The 19,131-nt window shown below is 41.1% G+C and overlaps 3 protein-coding genes across 5 annotated transcripts in view; 1 reads left to right on the top strand and 2 right to left on the bottom strand.

The window, feature by feature from the left end:
• Positions 1-681: 681 nt before the first annotated feature.
• LOC113055898 (RPE-retinal G protein-coupled receptor) lies at positions 682-5,732 on the bottom strand. The gene is made up of 7 exons (XM_026222278.1): positions 5,339-5,732; positions 4,602-4,758; positions 4,175-4,296; positions 2,517-2,676; positions 2,123-2,240; positions 1,132-1,245; positions 682-1,020 (listed from the first exon to the last, which is right to left on the bottom strand). The coding sequence occupies exons 1-7, from the start codon at positions 5,412-5,414 to the stop codon at positions 892-894; spliced, it is 876 nt and encodes a 291-aa protein (XP_026078063.1). The 5' UTR covers positions 5,415-5,732; the 3' UTR covers positions 682-891.
• A 313-nt stretch (positions 5,733-6,045) lies between these two features.
• Positions 6,046-10,879, top strand: lrit1b (leucine-rich repeat, immunoglobulin-like and transmembrane domains 1b). Of its 2 annotated transcripts, none has more exons than XM_026222276.1 (4): positions 6,046-6,194; positions 8,250-8,710; positions 8,811-9,116; positions 9,340-10,879. In XM_026222276.1, exons 1-4 carry the CDS (start codon positions 6,175-6,177, stop codon positions 10,413-10,415), a joined length of 1,863 nt encoding a protein of 620 aa, XP_026078061.1. In that variant the 5' UTR covers positions 6,046-6,174; the 3' UTR covers positions 10,416-10,879. The 2 variants fall into 2 exon arrangements, with proteins under 2 accessions (XP_026078061.1, XP_026078062.1); XM_026222277.1 differs by lacking the exon at positions 6,046-6,194 and adding an exon at positions 7,661-7,836.
• Positions 10,880-13,627: 2,748 nt separating this feature from the next.
• The window catches only part of LOC113055895 (cadherin-related family member 1-like), a 10,445-nt gene continuing 4,941 nt past the window's right edge, over positions 13,628-19,131 (bottom strand). For both annotated transcript variants that reach the window (XM_026222274.1, XM_026222275.1), the window contains exons 11-17: positions 19,049-19,131; positions 18,327-18,479; positions 18,082-18,246; positions 17,856-17,923; positions 16,711-16,939; positions 16,217-16,471; positions 13,628-15,052 (exon numbers count right to left, since the gene is read on the bottom strand). The exon at positions 19,049-19,131 is cut by the window's right edge and continues 118 nt beyond it. In XM_026222274.1, coding sequence (XP_026078059.1) covers positions 14,462-15,052; positions 16,217-16,471; positions 16,711-16,939; positions 17,856-17,923; positions 18,082-18,246; positions 18,327-18,479; positions 19,049-19,131 — 1,544 coding nt within the window. In that variant the 3' untranslated portion in view covers positions 13,628-14,461. The remainder of the gene's footprint in view (positions 15,053-16,216; positions 16,472-16,710; positions 16,940-17,855; positions 17,924-18,081; positions 18,247-18,326; positions 18,480-19,048) is intronic.

The raw sequence follows: 19,131 nt of genomic DNA, 5'->3' as shown, positions 1-19,131 counted from the left end.
GGGGTAATATTTGGAAATGTGCCAAATCCATTTCAGTATGTAACCGTGCCAAGGCGATACAATTAAAAATTCACAAGACTTCACAATCTTCTCACATTTGCAGCCAGGAAAAACATTAATGAGATGGATAAGTGATAAGACTCCAACTATATCTGGATGGCACAAGATTTTAATGGAACTAATCTCACTGGAATACTTTATGTGTTTATTAATGGTCAGTCAGGTCAGTTTTATAATGTCTGGAGGCCTTATATCAGTCATCAAGGAATTGATTTGTCAATTATCCTGTTGAAGAGTTTTCCTATTCATGTACCCCAAGAGAGTGCATACCATTGTGGACTTGTATTGTATTACCACTATGTGTTTAGTGTGGTGATCCATTTCATTTTTGAGCATCTAATTTTCCTTTTCCATTTCAGTGGCCTAGAATAAGTCTGCTTATTCTTATTTTGCAGACTCCCTCATTTTATTCACATTTCTTTTGTTGTAAAATTAGAATTATGGTCTATATTCATGTATTTTAAGTTGGAAAATAGTATATATATATATATATATATATATATATATATAAAAGTTCTCTCACTTCACTGATTTACACATGAATACAAAAGAAAAAATACTGGATTCTGATGCATTGGTCAACTGCGAGTATAAGGCAAGAACAATGAAATAGTGAGATGATTGTGTCCTGAATTAACTGTTTATGTCGTATCTCACACACCAGGAAACTGAAATAAGGCTTCATGTGTCAGTCTTCAGTGAACCATTAAATTAAACTCTTGACAAATGTTTAAGGCACTGCTTTGACATATACAGAAAATTACAGTCATATCACATGTAAACTCTTGCAGAGTCATCTGAATACAACATTACATGGCTGAAGCTCATTCACTATTTCTTTTTGTTTTCAGATTTCTCTCCGGTGAGGAACTGCCAGACTCCTGTACGGTAGAACTCGTTCCCGAACGCGTACAGGACGGCGTGGAAGATCGGAGACGACTTGGCCAGCACTGGGAGGACCTAGAGGACCAGACGACCGTCATCAACACTGAGATGTCTGAATCACACACACAATGATTTATCAAGCTGATGAAAGATTTTGAAGATCACTAGTGTTTGATTGTTATTTACCATTCTGAGCTTTGGTGAAATGAGGTTAACGTTCTCGAAGCAGGCGTATGTGCACATCAGAACATACGGACCCCAGCAGAACAGCAGTGCTTTCAGAGGTAAACCAGTGTTAAACTGCAGGACAGAGAGGAAGAAGCTCTGACACAAAACACCAACACACACACACACACATATACACACGCCATTCACGGTCTGCTCTAGTCATGCTTTTATCTACACTAGACCAGAAATCTGACTCTTGTATTACTTCTAATGCAAGACCTGGATCTTAAAGCACACAGAGTGCCGAGCATCAGAAGGTTTCCTGTGGCTCATCCATCCGTACGGAGTAAAACATTACAGCCCACAGAGCATGAAGCATAAACTAAATTTGGTTTAGTTGAATTTGCTGCACAAAATGCATCTTTGGTTACTGATTATACTTTGGTCATAAAAACTGATAACTGAAAATGATAACATCATAATGAACAGCAATTTCTTAAAATGATAAATTGTACACAAATACCAAATTAATTTAAAATGATAATTTTTTTATAGTTTATTACAAATAAAGTTTACTTTAAGAAAAGTGCAAAGTGAAATCACAAGGCAGCAAAAGTTCCTACAAAGGAAGAATTGTTGTGCATGAGGAGTGGGGTGGAGCCGAGATCAGTGTGGGTGGAGCCAAGAGCATTGGGGGCGGAGCCGAGAGCTGGTGGATCAAATAATGATGAGCGAGCGTCTCGAGTCCCACGGAGGAGCTCCGCAAGAATGAAACGAGGAGTGACGTCAGTGAAGGACAAGAGAGGACCAGGCCTGGACTATTTATGTTGTTTTGGTTCTGTTTGTGCGAGACAGTCGTCTGTGAGGGGCTATCGCGCTATTTTAAGTTTTTGTTATTAAATTATGTATAACTGTTCACTGCTTCTCACCTCCTTCCTCCTGATCTACGAACATTTGTTACATTGTGTATCTAATTGGAGCATATGCTGACTAAGGAGTGTGTGAGTACCTTAAAGTGGTGCGTCTTTTTGAAATATGCATAGATGGAACTGTAGGAGGACTGCAAAACCATAACAGGGAATGCTAAATACAGTACAGTGATGGACAGCATGTAGGTGATGTAACTCCTGAAGAAGACAGCAAAGAAGAAGACACCACATTACTCTTGTATACAATTCACATTAGCACCGATATTCAAAATGATCAACAGTCATTTCCAAGCAGGGCAAACAGACAATATTGTTTGTCAATATCTTTCTTATTGTTATTTCTGATTAGTAATGTGCAGCAGTTTTTTAAAGTAGCATTGTCGTGTTTTGATTTGAGTTGTGTGAGTTACAAAACAAAGAAACTAAAGCAAAGTCTGTTTGTATCTTTGATATTCGTGTGTGAGATGGATGTACCGGTCTCCTTGTGTGTAGTCGAGCGTACAGCATGTTTTCATCGGCTCAAAGTCAAAGACGCCCCATCCAATGGCCGGCAGCGGTAGAGCCGCCCAGAACACGGCCAGGATCCAGATGATGGTGCTGATGGTCACAGATGTGCTCCAGAACATCTTCTGCTCTGGAAACAAATAAAACCAACTCAGTGTGCCCCAGTCAGCTGAGACAGAGCAGGAAGTCCTGGGTACACACCAAAAGATAATCGGGCTGATTTTGGACTGATTTCCCCCCTTCCGACAATCCTGGCTATGTCCCGATTATCTTGATGGTTCTACAGATTATTTTTTATAATGGGTGTTTTAAGAGTGTCCGAACCTGATCGGAAGAACGTCAGAGTCGCCCCGATGGCGAATCCTAAATATTCAACATGTTTAATATTTACGATCAGAAATCCTGAAGCGTGGAGGAACCCCGAGGACAAACGCCTTCATGAAGCAGTCGTGATGCAGCACAAAGTGAAATTGATGTGCACAGCAGAGATGGAGGATCAGCTTGTTGATTTCAATAAGCTAATATTTAATTGCAGAATAAGATCTCTTCTCCAAGGCTACATCCACATGAAGCCAGAGCTTTCCCTATCCGATCTTTTTTTTTTCCTCGTCTCAAGAAATATCCGCGTCCACACAAAACCACAAAACTATGCAGTATACATGAAAGACCAGCATGTGGCGCTGTAATTCTGCCACAGAGATACACTAAAAACAGAGAAGAAGACATGGACTATGAACATAAACCTTGTGCGTGGTACACAAACGAACATGGAACAATACATTTATTAATCTGTGTTAATGTTAGTTAATAAAAAGACAATCGTTCAGTGTGTGTTCATGTTTTTGTTGCTGTTACGTGACGTAGCGGTGTCTGATTAGGGTCGAGGATTACGTCATTGTTTCAGAAAGTATACGGATTCGCTGTCCACACGAAAACACAAAGGCAGCGTTTTCAAATGTTTCCACTCTGGGGCCCGGTTTCAAAAAATATCGGTTTCACTCTTCCAAATCGCAGGATGCGTGTGGACATAACGCCTATAAGATACAAAATTTATGCAAAACGCGTCTCCGTCTGGACGGAGCCCAAGAGAGACCTGGGAACAACAATTATAAAAAACATAGCTGTGTGATTTTGTGACCATTGCTCACTCTGTAACTCGTACAGACCATGTTCCCGCCGTCTCCACGACTTCACCCAAACCCTTTTTTACCGTGATTTTTTTGTGAAAATCATTCCAAACACTATCATTGCAATTTCTTCCTGCTTTTGTCCGCCATGCTTATTCTGAAGTCTCGCGAGATTTTGCGAGGTTTCCTGTGTTCACAGTCGAGACTCTAGTTGAAAATCTGTTCATGTGTGGTGTGCTGTCTTTGTCACACACTATAGGAGCAAAACGGTTAAATGTAGGATTTTTTATCCTCTTGTTTGTGTTATATCACATTTTGAAAATCTTATAAGATGTAAAAAATCTTTGGTATGTACCCAGCAAAGGCTGTATTAAAATTGATAACGAAACCCAAAGCAAGCCTTACAGAAACAAGAGTACTATTAAAGTCTTGTGTGTCAACTATGAAGGATAATAAAGTAACATTTTATGGATGGCAGATGGATTTTCTGTTTATACTCACTAGTACAGTACTGATGATATCTGTCCCAAGCAATGGCAGCCAGAAAACTGATGGCAGCGAGAATCGACACCATTCCCTGAAAAGCATGAATCTGGCAGCCCTCCGACCCAAACGGCCAGTATCTTCCAGAGTTCAGAGAAAGACACACACACAGGGGTTGAATATTTACACATACATACATTTGATATTTCTCTTTTTTATATTAAGGTCATGTGTTCTTCTGTGTCTAGCGGTTATATTTCTGTGGAAACTTTTGTTTCAAATTCCTTGCCTGCAATAACACCAATAAGCAATGTCAGAAATAAACACCATAAATATAATAATTTTTTATTTATTTGTGTCATACCTTTTTCTACAATTACAATTTCTGAAATTTTAATTTTCTAAATGTCAGAAGCAAGTGTTAAATTGGTGAAGATTGTCTCACCTCAGGTAACTGGCGTAAGCAGCCACTAAACCGTTAATATTGAGGCTCAGGTCGGCCACAGCCAGGTTAAAGATGAAGAAGTTATTGGGCGTCTGCATCTCCCGGATTCTGAGGAACGCCATGATCGAGATGAAGTTAAGAAAGAAACCAAGAAGACCTAGAAGAAAATACTCAGATATTCAGACTGAACAGAATTCATAACACTGTGCACCGAGACAAGAGCAATCATAACTAAATAACATATCATGCTGTTAGAAGAATTACCAATCCACACTAACAATGAAGCACCAATCAATGCAATGCTGATATGAAGCCATCACTTACCATCATTGTTCCAAGGTACTGACTATCTGTTTTATCTTTTTTTCTTTTTTTTTTCTTTTATTATTATTATTTATTATTATTATTATTATTATTTTAACTTATCCAGAAACTAGGCTTGTTTATTTACCAAGCTTCCTTTTCAAAAAAGTTATGTGAAATTTGTTTAAATTCATGCACAGGTTTGATGAACCAGCAATCAACAAGCAGAAGATCAGGGTTTTACAGATCAATAAGATCAGCGCACATTAATCGATAGCCAGACATATTGATCTGTAGCAGACACGCGACCCTGGACTGAATCACGCAGTTATGTTTGTCAATACATTCATTTATAGATGAGGAACAGTACAGTACTGATGAATGAATGCACTGACTGATTCTGATTGATTGATTGATTGATCAGGATCACTCACCGCCCACCAGCAGCGCGGAGCCGAAGGCGAACATGTCAAAGTCACTGAATCCCTCCGGTAACGTGTACGAAGCCATTGTCAGATGTTTCTCACTGAGGTCCGCTGCGCTACAGAGGCTTTATGTGTGTTATGTCCCTGTGGAAGCGCGTGTGAGGTTTATAGCCTCTCAAATCTCCGCAAGAATGTTTTAATACCACACAAGTTTGTGAAATCCATAGGCGGAAATCCTGGGGGGTCGGAGGAGACAGGACCCTCCCCACATCTGAGGGTTGCCACCCCCTAAAATTAGATTAAAAACCACGCTGTGTATTGTAAATTACAATGTTTTATACTTTAAATAACTTTTTTTTTAACGGGGCACAAATGCATTTTAAGTTTAAGAAACATTTCGAGTCCCCCCTCCCTTGCTTTGCAGTGCTTTGGTCGAAAAGCTCGCTTTCCTCTTTTACATCTATCAGTGTTGCCAAGTACGCGGTCTCCCCGCAGAATTAGGTTTCTTTAACACTGTTGCACCCCTAACCTGATATTTAGCTCCTGTATTGCAAATTTAACCGATGGAACCCCGCCGGAAAAAACGTGTGTTGTAGACCCACCGGAACCCGATCTTTAGCGGGGAGCCCTCGAACTGTGATTGGGTTCGTTTTGGGAGTTTTTTTTTTTTTTGCGAAAAACTGGCAACCCTGCATCACCTACCTGCACACACACACACACACACACACACACACACACACACTATTGGGTGAGTGAGAAAAAGTCAATAGTTGCGGAACTCGGCTGTCAAAGCTATTTAATTCACTTAAACATCGGATGAAGTGATTATTTTCTCTTCTACACAGATGATGCCAATGTATTTCCGGTGAGTCCGCTATGTTAGCAATAATGTTACCTTCCTGACGGATAATGTCTGAAGTTGTCTAATGTGGCTCGTTCTGTTACACTGATTGTAGTAAGGGTTTCCACCGTATACGTATCCTAACCGATTTTAGCTGTATTATTTGTGTCCCCTTCAAAAATTGCTCTTAATGAATTGTATGTTTATTGTCCGCTCCCCACCGTACAACGAACTTTACTCCTCTGGTGAAATGTGATCTCCTTCTAAACTAAGAATCAGATTAAGATCAGGACACGATCACACTCCATTCCCAGCTTTCAGATGTTAATGCCATTGGGAAATAGCTTCAGTGAAATGTGTTCAGTGTAATCTCACACTCTCTAAAAACACACATTTCACAGCAGCATTGGTCTTTTCTCCTCAGGATGAATCTCGTGTTGTTGCTTCCCCAGTTGCGTTGATAAAAGTGCCTATTAAATTAATAAATTAAAATATACAGTTCTAAATGAGCCCGAGAATTCGTTTAGTTTATTCATAGACTGAATATAATGATTGGTGTGGATATATATTATGAACTCTGACCCTCATTTCCTTTTGTCTTGACACTGGAAAAAAAAAATAATATATACGTGTTTTAATACAGAAATATTTTTATATGTACTATGCAAGATTTATTTCGAACAAATATACACTGGAACAGGAACTTTGGTTTGAGATGAAACCTTTAGCTCTATACTGCCTCCAAGTGTTTTAAATGCATATACATCCCGCTTTTGATATGTTCTTTGCTTTAATCATATAGGCTTTATAGACCAAAAAGACATGAAAGATTGTAACATAAGGTAACCGAACAGATCTGTGAGTAAAGTTGATTGAAAAAAAAGTATTATGTCTGCGAAAATCTGAAATATGCATCTTTCATATTATCATCCATTTACCTCATAATAAACACTGAGTTTTATGCTAAACATGATAATTCCTGTGTGTGCTCATTATTGAATCAAGTGCAGTTTGATGAGTCAAAGGTCAAACTAACAACACTAATCTTTTGCATGTATAAATAACCTATACAGTATTTTGGTTTTCCATTTCTATGTCTATTATAAAGTTTTCTATTTAAATAATCTCCACAAATCAACATCACAAAAAAATAGAATATTTCCTCCCCACTCCATGATTTAGTCGGCATGTCTGGTGAAAATAAAATAAAACAAAGCCATTCACCAATAAGATGCTGTGAATTCACTAAACTGTTGTCCAATCCCAGGTCTAAAATAAACCCTCCAATCAAAATAGAAATGTCTGTTCTGTATATATACAAAGGACAAGAACACAGCCTATGGGCTTCCAGGAAGGAATAATCGTGTAAATGAAAATACCCCAAGTCCTTCCTCATAATCTGCTCTATCCCTTTTATCTGGGATTTGGATGCAGAGCGAGCAGAAAGTGTTTGAGAAGGACACAGAGATGCTGCGTGTGCTGCTGTGATTAACAGACTCAAACCCATCCGGACAGTAGCTAGAACAGATACAGTAGCATAGAAGATGAGTGTTTTGGGTTTTTGGGCTTTTGCGCTGGTGCTGTGCTGCCTTCCGTTGTTTTGCAGCTCGTGTCCTGCTCAATGCAGCTGCTTCTACCACAAACTGAGCGACGGATTCAAGTCGAGGTAGATTTCACACAAACTCTTATCTGAAGCCCTAGAAGAGCCTCATATGGACCACTGTCTGCAGAATACTGACGCCAGATTGTCTCTGCTCTTTACTTAGTTGTTGGATTAACGTGTGTGTGTGATTTTTAATCTTCTCTGCTCGTTAGTTGAGGTGCTTCAGGCCTCTAGTATTCGACACACACACACACACACACACACACACACACACACACACAAATGCACAGTGTGAAGGTAATGATAATAATACAGAATAAAAGTAAAGTCAGGATAAAATCTAGTCAAAGAGGAATATGTTATAGCACTATTTTATAGCAATGTAGATCACTGTAATTTTAGTGCAGTGACTGGCATTAATCTAAAGGAGGCTGTGCTTGGCCTGTGTGATTTTAAATTTAAATGTGTTTTTATAGGAGTGTGCTGTGTAACGACCCCGATCTCACTGTGATCCCAAACAACTTTCCCTCGGACACCTCCAAACTCCGCATCGAGAAAACCTCCATCAGCCTGGTCTCCAGCGAAACCTTCCATTACCTCAGCAGCCTGGAGTACCTCTGGATATCCTTCAACTCACTCTCCTCCCTCAGCGTGGACAGTTTCCGAGGACTTAACGCCTTGGATGAATTACGGATGGATGGGAATGTTCTCACTTCCTTTCCTTGGGAATGTTTGATGGACATGCCTAACCTTCGGCTTCTGGATTTGCACAATAATAAAATCAGCAGCATCCCAGCTGAAGCAACCATTTACATCAAAAACTTGACCTACCTGGATCTGTCCAGCAACAGTCTGACCACCGTTCCAGCCGAGGTTCTTACTTCGTGGTTCTCTCTGAAACCTCCTCAGGATGCAGAGAACTCCAAAATGATACTGGGTGAGTTAGTTTCTGCTCTTAAGCCATTTCAGTTCAATTGTAAAATCTTAGTCATTGACAAATGAAGAAACGTTGATGAAAGTGTCAGTTATTTGCACAGGTCTCCACGACAATCCCTGGCAGTGCGACTGTCGTCTCTTTGATTTGGTGCAGTTCCAGAAGTTTCCTTCTTCCTCCGTGGCGTTCATCGATACACGTCTGCGCTGCGCCGAACCCGAGAGCCTGTCGGGAGTCCTCTTCTCTGATGCTGAGCTCCGCAAGTGTCAGGTTCCCCGCGTGCACACGGCCGTCGCGAGGGTCCGAAGCTCCATCGGAAACAATGTGTTGCTGCGCTGCGGGACCATCGGTGTTCCCATCCCGGAGCTGTCCTGGACCCGTGCCGACCGCAAGCCCATGAACGGCACCGGTACGTGTGATGTTTGCATCTCATCTCATGTCTCCCTTGGTTTACTGCCTTTGTTAGATAAACACATCATTCAGGTTTAGTTGACACATCTGCTGAAGAAATTGAAACGGTATTAAGAGAGCATGCAAAAATTACTGTTATGAATAACTGTACTGCACGCTTAGATGCAACATGCAACTGCAGAACTTATATTAAAGTGAGTGTTTTTTGTTTGATCTTGTAGTTCAACAGGAAATCTCTAAAGAGGGCATCATCTGGTCCATTCTCAGCGTTCCTGCTGTTTCGTACAGGGATTCAGGGAAATATGTTTGCAGAGCCACTAACTTTGTCGGGAGTGCCGATGCCATTATCTCACTTGTCATTTCTGATACGTGGCAAATCGATGAAGCGGTCGCCAAAAAAAGTCACGGAAAGAAGAATGGTGGATTTGGCCGAGCGGCGTATCAAGAGAAACTCATCGCCAGATACGTGCCGCCGGCCACATCAGCCGCTGTGCCCATCATCGAGCCGCTCAATGGACCCAAAGCCACAGCATCCATCCGGATCGAAAGCTACAGCATTTCTGATGATGTTTCCAAAGCGAAGGTCACAGCGGCACCTGCAGTGTCCACAGGAACAGACAGCGGGGCGGTGGAGCTTCAGAAAGATGTCTTGAGTAACCTGGAGGCTAATGCTTCATCTCTGCAGCAGGGTCCGGAGCGCAGAGTGGTTCGCTCGGTCAAAGTGATTGGTGACACTGACCACACGGTCTCGCTGAACTGGCGCGCACCCACCGCCTCCAACACCACGTCCTTCAGCGTTCTTTACGCCGTCTTTGGGGAGAGGGACATGCGTCGCATTAATGTTGGCCCAGGCAAGAATCGGGTAACGATCGAAGGGCTCGTCCCCAAAACCAAGTACATAGCCTGTGTGTGCGTGAAGGGCCTCGTTCCCAAGAAAGAGCAGTGTGTGATTTTCTCCACGGACGAGGCGGCCAGCGCCAGCGGCACACAGAAGCTCATTAACGTGGTGGTGATCACGGTCGCCTGCGTGATCGCGGTTCCTCTGACACTCATCGTCTGCTGCGGGGCACTGAAGAGGAGGCTGCAGAAACTGATGGGCAGGAAGTCCAAAGACATTCAGGACTCGTACGTGACGTTTGAGACTCTGTCTCCAGGCACCAAAGCCAAAGGACTGGAGGGGGAATATCTCACCAGACTCAACCCAGACGAGTCCAACCGGCTGCTTTCGGCCCGCTCTAGTGTGGACTCTGAGGCTACGGCCAGAACCGAGGGCCAACCCAACGAGTATTTCTGCTGATGGACCAACGGCAGGTAACCACCTTAGAGAAAGTTCAGTGTTCAAAAAGGGAAAATTATCACTCAAGTGTGAAATTTGTGTTTCTTTTTTTGTCATGCACTTTTCCAATGATATGTTTATCATTGATTCATTCATCATTTATGTTCTGCAATGAAATGTCTGTGAGCAACACATAATACTCATATATCTTATACAGAAGGTGAAGCGTTAAGATTTTCTGTTTGGACTGTCAGGATTTTGCAATAAGACAGGGACGGTGATGTACATGCTTAATTTTTCCTTTTTACTTGTTTTTCTTTATACTGTTAACTTGTCACAGTGTACTGGGGCAACTGTTCTGTTTTCCACTTTAACCTTAAAACTGCTTAAAATTTGCAATATCAGGAATATGTTAAAGTCTCTACTCAAATATATTAAATATATGTTTAAAAATACGATTGAATAAAATAATGTTTTATATGGTCCTTGTTTTCTGAATGGTTCCTCTTTGTTTATAAAGTGATGCATCTGAAAACACATTAGCTGTGCTATTCCTAATTTTCTGAATGTTCAAAGCAACATTTAGAAACTCCTGAGGAAGTTTGAGCTTGAAGCATAATAGGATTTACCCCACTGAACCTGTCATGCGGAGAGGATCGTGTCTCCTGTAAATGAGCTCTGGAGCTGCACAGCAATTTATTTCATATTTTGCATTTTATGTCTGAGATCCCAAAGTTTGTTCTGTACTGAAGATATTTACATAATGGAGATAATTCATATTTCTTCACACTTGTTTTATCTTGTTTTTCAGTTTTTAACTGTTTTTAGTTATTCATTACTAAATGGCAAATAAGCCATTTAATTTGATCACAAAAGCAGTTTGTTGAAGCATCATTTACTCTGTGACCACCTGCAACAGGACAGATTAAATATAATGAGCTTAACATAACTAGGACCACGGATAAACTGCTCCTCAAGTTGTCTTCAGAAGACTGTGGCCGTCTTGACCAGTTTGCTCAAATTTTAGACTGATTTCAAAAACCTTCTTAGAGAAAAATGAATTACTTGAGGTTTTCCAGTCAGGTTTTTGGGCAAAACACAGTACAGAATCAGCACTCTTTAAAGTCTATAATGATATTTTATTAACTGTTGACTGGGGCTTCTGCATTTGTTGTTCTGCAAAAAATGCTTGCAAAATGCTTGATTCTCATCTTGAGAAATATGTAGGAATCCAAGAAATGGCTCTTCAGTGGGTTATGTTGTATATGTCAAATAGATATATTGCAGTTAGGGTTGGGGAATGTTTATCGACCTCAGCTCCTCTCACCTGTGGTGTCCCACAAGGGTCTATTCTTGCCCCGCTACTTTTCTCTTTATATATGCTCCCTTTGGGGTCCATTTTTGGGGTCCTATTTTGGGCCGAGTGAGACTGTTAATCTTGGGCCTCGGGTCTCGTTTAATTTAACTTTTTGTTAATTTCACTACCATATCCAGAGATCTCTTTCTCAACTGGCACGGGAAAGGGGCTAATGTCATTCTGGCACTGCTTAAAAATCATCAGCACTATAATCCTGATGAACTCATATGAAATGTTCAGGGGCTGAATCAAGAGCAGTAAAGTTCTTTCATGAGATAGAGCTGAAGATGTGCATAAAGCCATATTCGTTCAGTCCTTAAACTAACATCACCTCCCGTAGGGTCAGAGGTCACCAGGCATGACAAAGTGGATGTCGTCCTCTTTTGGAAGGCCAAACAAAGTAGTTTCGGCTTTCACAGTGAATTCAACATGGCCGCGGCTGCAAAAACCAGTCTACAATGAAAATAAAAGTTACGCCTTCTTTTTTTGCGTGAACATTTGGGCGGCATTATGCAAATCTTCCCACATAGAGACTAGAGATGGGGGCGTTTTAGAACGAGCCATTTTTGGGCAGTATTTGAGACTTTAGTCTCTGCAGCTTTACTGATCTTCTTCATGCACCAAGAGCTTTTAACACTCCAAAGAGAAAAGAAAAATTGAAATCGCATCATATGATCCCTTTAATCTAATCACCTTCAGTTTTCCATCAGCTCTGTGCTGATTATTCCTGCTCTTCACATGGATCACTACGATCAAGGCATTTACACCTGCTCTGCCAACAATTTCACGGGTAACTCGTCTGTCAGCATTCAGTTCGATGTCCTTCTATCCCAAAATCTCCACTCTCCGACTCTCACCCGCCTGACCTCTGGCATCAGTAGATGAAAACGTGTTTATTGATGTACTGATAGCCAAGCAGACCCTCTATGGCATCACAATCGAGTAGTTTGTACTGACAGAGAAACTTGCAGAAACCTGGTTCACGGTTTATTTTGGCCATTATGATGCATCCAAAAAAAACATTTATGTGAGTCCAGGAACCAGCCGCTTCTCTGTCAGTGACCTGCTCCTGCTTAAAAATATGAAGAGTGTGTGACGTGAAGAACCTGCAGGATGGCCAGTGTGCTGTGTTGATGATGTGAAGCAGCTGGAGCGGAGAGCCAGATGTTATTGTGATTGTGTGTGCTGTGGTGCTGGCTGTGCCTGCTGCGATGTGTGTTTGCTCGATCAACACCAGAACACACTGCACACAGCTGTACATCACACAGAGAGAGCGACGTGAGAGACTGGAGACGTGTGACAGTCTGTAGGCAGCTGGTGATGAAGGCCTGATGATGAGGAGATCAGAGGATAAAGCACAGAAAGGAAACTTCACTGCCCAGTTATTATACTAGACCACATATTAATACACAGGCACAGATTGTGACACTTTGTGGACTGAATAGAAGCAAAAAAAGATTGCACTTTTGTTTTCTTCCATTTTCAGTGGAAGTTTTCTTTTATGTACTTGCGAAATGTCAGACATTAAAGGTTATGTAAATATGATCTTTTTTATACTCTACACAATCTTACATTCTCTGAATTCTAAACGAGATTCTAAACAAAACACTTCTCAAGATATACTAAAGTTTTAGGAGCGTTCTTTGGTTGTTGTTTTTTTTTCAAACACAATTACAAGTTATATTGTTATTTAAAAATGAAAATAAAAATATTCAGTAGGAATCTCTGATTTTCTCTCGTACTTCAGTAATGCTGCACATCAAATATTCATACTTTTTTTGTTATAAATTGCTTGTTTTACACAAGTTGCCTTCAATAAAAATGATTTCATGTAACAATAAAAATTGCACACTAGGACAATGACACCAGTCTCTTTTATTTTTTTTTTAAATAAAACTTAAAAAATGTTGTATTTCTAATTTCATTTATAGCACAGAGTTGATATGATGATACATGATAAACACATTTGACATTTGGATATGCCTACAGCAAATAGCACATGGATGTTCATCTGCTCTCCTTGCCAGAAAATGTGCAGGAAAATGTAATACAAAACAATACAAAACAATAATAAAAAAGGTTTTACAGCAATAACTACAAATGAGAGTCAGAGTCCAAAAAGTCTGTAGATTTTTACAGAAGATCCTCAAGGCAAAATCTGTTCAAAGAAGAAACAGAATCTGAGAGTAGGATATAAAGTACATGCAATAGTCACATAAATAATCTACTGAAAACAGAAAGGGTTGTTTTAAGTTCTTCTTAATTTTGACGTATTAATGACTAGATTTTGTTCAGACTAAATTGAATGAAACCCAAAGATGGCAGTATGGTGCTAATTATGAGATTACAGTGGAGTTTGCATCACTTTTGCAGATCTAGAACTCATGCGTAAACTAATCTAAGAAGCACAATAAGACTGAAGAGCTTGAGGAGAACATTACTGATATAAACAGCATCCAATTAGCTTTCTTCTGTTTACAAACACATACTGTATGTGCACAAACCAGTAGTGGCAAGTTACTTAGCATTTTTATGGTATTTTTGACCGTACGGCATGTTGAAAAACAGAAAAACACTTCAGGTGAAACAGACAGCCACTTTAAAAACACTTTCACCAAAAAAAAGTCTTCTCAGCGAGCTGTTTGTAACATCAAACGTCCAACGGTCCATAAACATGCATCGGTGTCTGTTACTCACACTGGTCAGATTGTCAGTAATAGTAGCCTTGATTTGCCTCATTGATTTTCTGTTCTATTCTCATTTTAAGCTCAGACACTAGAGCGGAGCTGATGCCACTACCATCTTTGTTTTGGCCAGATTTTTGGGAGCCGTCTGTGCTTTTGCTGGCCCTCCAGCTGGAGCTGCGGCTGGTGTTTCTGGAGGCCAGGGAGCCGGACACCGTGGGCACTGACCGCAGCCGCTCGCTTGACCGGGAGTGAACCGGAGGCGGAGGTGGGAGCACCGGAGCGCTGGGGGTCGGAGGTTTGGCTCTGGGGCTGCTGAGCTTTGTGTTGTGGATGTCACTCGCGTCATCATCAATGAAGAATTTTCCAAAGCTCTGGTCACTTCGTCCAAACCGTGGCCTAAAGGTCCAGCTGTGCTGCTCTTTGGGCCTCCTCCGGATGATGCGACGCGCTGGCGTGATCCTGTTGGACTTTGTGTTGCGAAAGTACACGATGGTGGAGATCACAACTGTCACCAAAACAATCACGGTAATGATGCTGACGGCCAGGCCAAGAGCTTTCATGGGATTGTCTCGGCTCTGCATCAGAAAGGCAGCCATGGGCCCTTTGAGCCGATTCTGAAAACACACACACACACAAACATTGTTGTAAATAATTGTCACATAATGAACTTTATTGGTTTTAAGTGACTTTGAACATGGAATGGATGTTGGTGCCAGACGCGCTGGTCTAAATATTTTAAAAAACTTCTTATCTACTGGGATTGTCACACACAACAATTTCTAGGGTTTACAGAGAACGGTCTGAAAAAGAGAAAATATCCAGTGAGCGGCAGTTGTGTGGACGAAAATGTCTTGTTGATGTCAGTGGAGAATGTGCAGACTGATTAGAGATTATAGAAAGGCAACAGTAACAAAAATAACCACTCTTTACAACCAAGGTATGCAGAATAGAGCTCCTGTCAGATAAGAACAGGAAACACAGGATCACCAAAATTGGACAATAGAAGATTGGAAAAATGTTCTCTGGTCTGATGAGTCTGGATTTCTGCTGCAACATTCAGATTGTTGGGTCACAATTGCACACAAAGATGATGAAAACATGGATCCATCCTGCCTTGTCTCAACGGTTCAGGCTAGTGGGGGTGTAATGGTGTGGGGGGTATTTTCTTGGCACACTTTGGGCCACTTAGTAGCAAGTGAGTATTGTTTGAATGCCACAGCCTACCTGAGTATTGTTGCTGACCATGTCCATCCCTTTATGACTACAGTTTGCCCATCTTCTGCTTCCAGCAGGATAATGCACCATGTCACAAAGCTCAAATCATCTTAGACTGGTTTCTTGAACATGACAATGAGTTCACTGTACTCAAATGGCCTCCACAAGATCCCCCGATATCTCAATCCAATATAACAGCTTTGGGATGTGGTGGAACAGGAGATTCACATTATGGATGTGCAGCTGACAAATCTGCATCTGCGTGATGATATCATGTCAATATGGACCAAAATCTCTGAGGAATGTTTCCAACACCTTGTTGAATCAATGCCATGAAGAATTAAGGCAGTTCTGAAGGCAAAAGATCTAACCCTGTACTAGCAAGGTGTACCCAATAAAGTGGCCAGTGTATAATATATGGTCAGAGTGTATAAGTACTTTTTGTTTTTTTTGGACATTTACCATTTTAGTACTATGGTATTCTACACAACCAAAACAATTATCATTAAAAACTGCTTTGATCGTGCAGCGCACAAAGTGACCCTGATGTATAAATGTCTCACCGCCTCCATGATGTCGATTTTCACGACCGCTGTTGTACTGAAGGATGGAGAGCCTCGATCACGAGCCTGGACCACCACTGACCACCGGCAGTCTTTATTTTTGGTGATGTTCTGCACAATCTCCATAGACTTAATGAACGGTTTGAGCTTAATCTCTCCTGTGGATGTGTTAATGTCGAAGATGTTGTCTGGATCGGCTTTCATGATGGAATATTCAATCAGGTTATTGGGTTCCTCTGCGTCCTCATCCACAGCCTGAAAACAAACCAGAATCAGGTTCAAATAAGATCATTATATTCACAATCACACAATCAGTGAGATTATTGTTTAGTCAGATTGCTCACAGATGCAGAACTTTAAGCTGGTTGCAGTATCATGGGAGTTCATGCCATCAGGCTCAATGCCAGATTTGGTGTTTAAATATTAGTCTCATCTACTGGGACATAAGACAGATGGCTGTCCACAACATAACAGTTCTGTTGGAGAACACAAACCTCTATTTTCACTGGCGCCCCAATGATCATGGTCTTCTCCAGGAAGTTCTGGTTGAACTCTGGTGAGTGGTCATTTTGATCCAGCACCGTGACAAAAACCTCAGTAAGGCTGTATTTGCCCTCAGTGTCTTCAGCTTTCACATAGAAATTATATTTGGACTTCACTTCAGCGTCTAAAGAGGCCCAGGGCTGTGTGTAAATGATGCCGGACGTGGGGTGAATGAGAAACCTGAAACAGCCAAAAGTCAAAAGATTTTATTCAGAACAATGATGTAGTTAACATTACAGATGCTATTTAACTTGTGCTTCTAGTTTGAGAAGTGTCCAAAAGTTGAGATGAACAAATCCTACACTGGTTTCAGCATCTTGATGATGATTTACAATCGCTCTGTTCACTGGTCATTTTAAGAACAAAATAAACGTGGGTGTGTGCCTGGTATTAAAACCATTATAAGAGCTTGTCATCAAGTCTGCTTTATTCTTGTCAGTGTGACTCTCTGCATGTGAAAATTAACAGTCAGCCAGAAAGCTGTTATTTTTCACACCATTATAATTTGCCTCCTGCTTTGAGGAAGAATCAAGGCATAAATTTACAGGTTTTGCATTACCCGAATGTGTTCTACCTTCAGCTGTCAAATCGCTCGCTAATTGGGCCCTGACTCACTCGCGGGTGTGGAGACGCTATTTTTACTTCTCCAATCCAATTACAAGATTAGCCAGCTCCCTCACTGGAGTCTGTCTGTAAGCTGTTTTGTGCTTGTCCTTTAGTCCTTTATCGGTCTTATAAAAACAGCGAAGCATCCAGATATGGACAAGTGTGAGGTCACCTGGGCCACTTTTCCTGAGGTTGACCTATAACCCTTTACTCAAGATGACTGACAGAACTAATATGAGAATATCACACAGCATCCAGTTAAAATCACAGACATCGAGTTTGGGTCCCATTCTGTTTGAGCCATTTACTTGCAAAAATATTGAGCTGTTTTTTGAAGAGTGTTGTCTATTAATAATTGAAACTTAATACAAACAGATGACTAACTAAATTTTATGTAAAGGCAAAACATCTTTCTGAATATGGCATTGCATAAGAGCTGTGGAAGAATCATTAAAAGCCAGTAATGTTCAATGCTGAGGTCTGAACTCACAGATCAGCACCAGAGCCGTAGATGGAATATTTCACTTCTCCCCAAAGCCCTGAGTCCGAGTCAGTCGCCTGGAAAAACACCAGATACACATCAGTGCTCAAACACGGACACAGAACAAACCCAAACACACGAAACGTTTAACATTAGACCCGGAGCTGCAAATATTCCAGTGCTGTAAGATGACGTGCTCATTCTTTACTGTTAAACATCATTTCAAGCTGCTTACAGTCACTGAGATGACGTTGGAGCCTCCTGGGGAGTTCTCAGGGATCCTGGCGATGTAAAACTCAGAGGAGAACTTTGGAATGTTGTCATTTGTGTCCAAAAGATTGATAACGATATCCGCAGTGGCACTGAAGCGCTCGGGAGTGTCGATCTCCACCGCTAACAGCTGAAAAACAGCACACACACTCCTCAGAATAACACATACAGCTAAAAGATAACCTTCTCTCAGTGCGATCAGGATCAGACCTTGAATGTTAAGAACTGGTGTTTTTCGTAGTCGATGGCTGATGAGTTTTCCACAATGATGGTGACTTGGGCTTCATTGAGAACCGTCTGAGGAACCACACGGAGAACCCGAGAGGGTCCCACCAACAGCAGCCTGAACTTAGCATTTGCTCCCTGGATCAGAACAGGAGAGTATATAGAGTATGGAGAATTAATGGGGAAAAAACTGTAAAAACATTCACAGAAAAAGAAGAAACTCCTTAAAAAATGAACAAAGCACTATTTCTAATAGAAGTATTTAGTTACTCTATTAGTCAAGAAAAAAGGCAAAAAACAGCAGATGTTTTTATGGCAGATGTCAACAATCTTAATCTTAATCACTGTGCCATAATGTGTGTCAATCCCACAGTTTGTGCATCACCATCTTTGTGGTTTGTGTGAAATGTGGACAGAAATCATCAGTCTATGAGCTGCTCAATAACTCATTACAACTGAATGAAACAAACTAAAAGTGTGCGATTCACATGAAATACAGCACTGCTGCCTTGTTCTGCTGTTGACTTGCAGTTTAATTCTCACACTTTTAGTATTTATAGCTTTGAACATAATAGCAAAATGTAGATTAATGTCATTCATTTAATCTAAATGAAGAACACCTCTCTCGCTATTGGTGCTAGTAGCTAGCCCCGGGTGTATATGTCCGATGAAAGCAGCTGTTTAATGCGTTAGTGTTCACTGAGCACCTGGTCCGAGTCGTTGACCGTGATCTTCAGGCCGCGGAGTATCTCTCCTTCTGGTGGATGCTCGTACATGGTCAGATCGAAGT

This window comes from Carassius auratus, chromosome 37 (assembly GCF_003368295.1).
Source record: "Carassius auratus strain Wakin chromosome 37, ASM336829v1, whole genome shotgun sequence".
NCBI classification, from domain to species: domain Eukaryota; kingdom Metazoa; phylum Chordata; class Actinopteri; order Cypriniformes; family Cyprinidae; genus Carassius; species Carassius auratus.
The sequence above is the reverse complement of the archived record's forward strand: the minus strand, read 5'-3'. Positions and strand labels throughout refer to the sequence as shown.

Bases quoted from the DNA above. Each gene is read 5' to 3' on its own strand.
- LOC113055898 (XM_026222278.1), bottom strand. From the start codon at position 5,414: ATGGCTTCGTACACGTTACCGGAGGGATTCAGTGACTTTGACATGTTC. The intron at 4,759-5,338 runs GTGAGTGATCCT...ATTTTCTTCTAG, and splicing joins CTCCGCGCTGCTGGTGGGCG to GTCTTCTTGGTTTCTTTCTT. The intron at 2,677-4,174 runs GTGAGTATAAAC...ATTTGTTTCCAG, and splicing joins ATATCATCAGTACTGTACTA to AGCAGAAGATGTTCTGGAGC.
- lrit1b (XM_026222277.1), top strand. From the start codon at position 7,715: ATGAGTGTTTTGGGTTTTTGGGCTTTTGCGCTGGTGCTGTGCTGCCTT. The intron at 7,837-8,249 runs GTAGATTTCACA...GTGTTTTTATAG, and splicing joins AGCGACGGATTCAAGTCGAG to GAGTGTGCTGTGTAACGACC. The intron at 8,711-8,810 runs GTGAGTTAGTTT...TTATTTGCACAG, and splicing joins GAACTCCAAAATGATACTGG to GTCTCCACGACAATCCCTGG.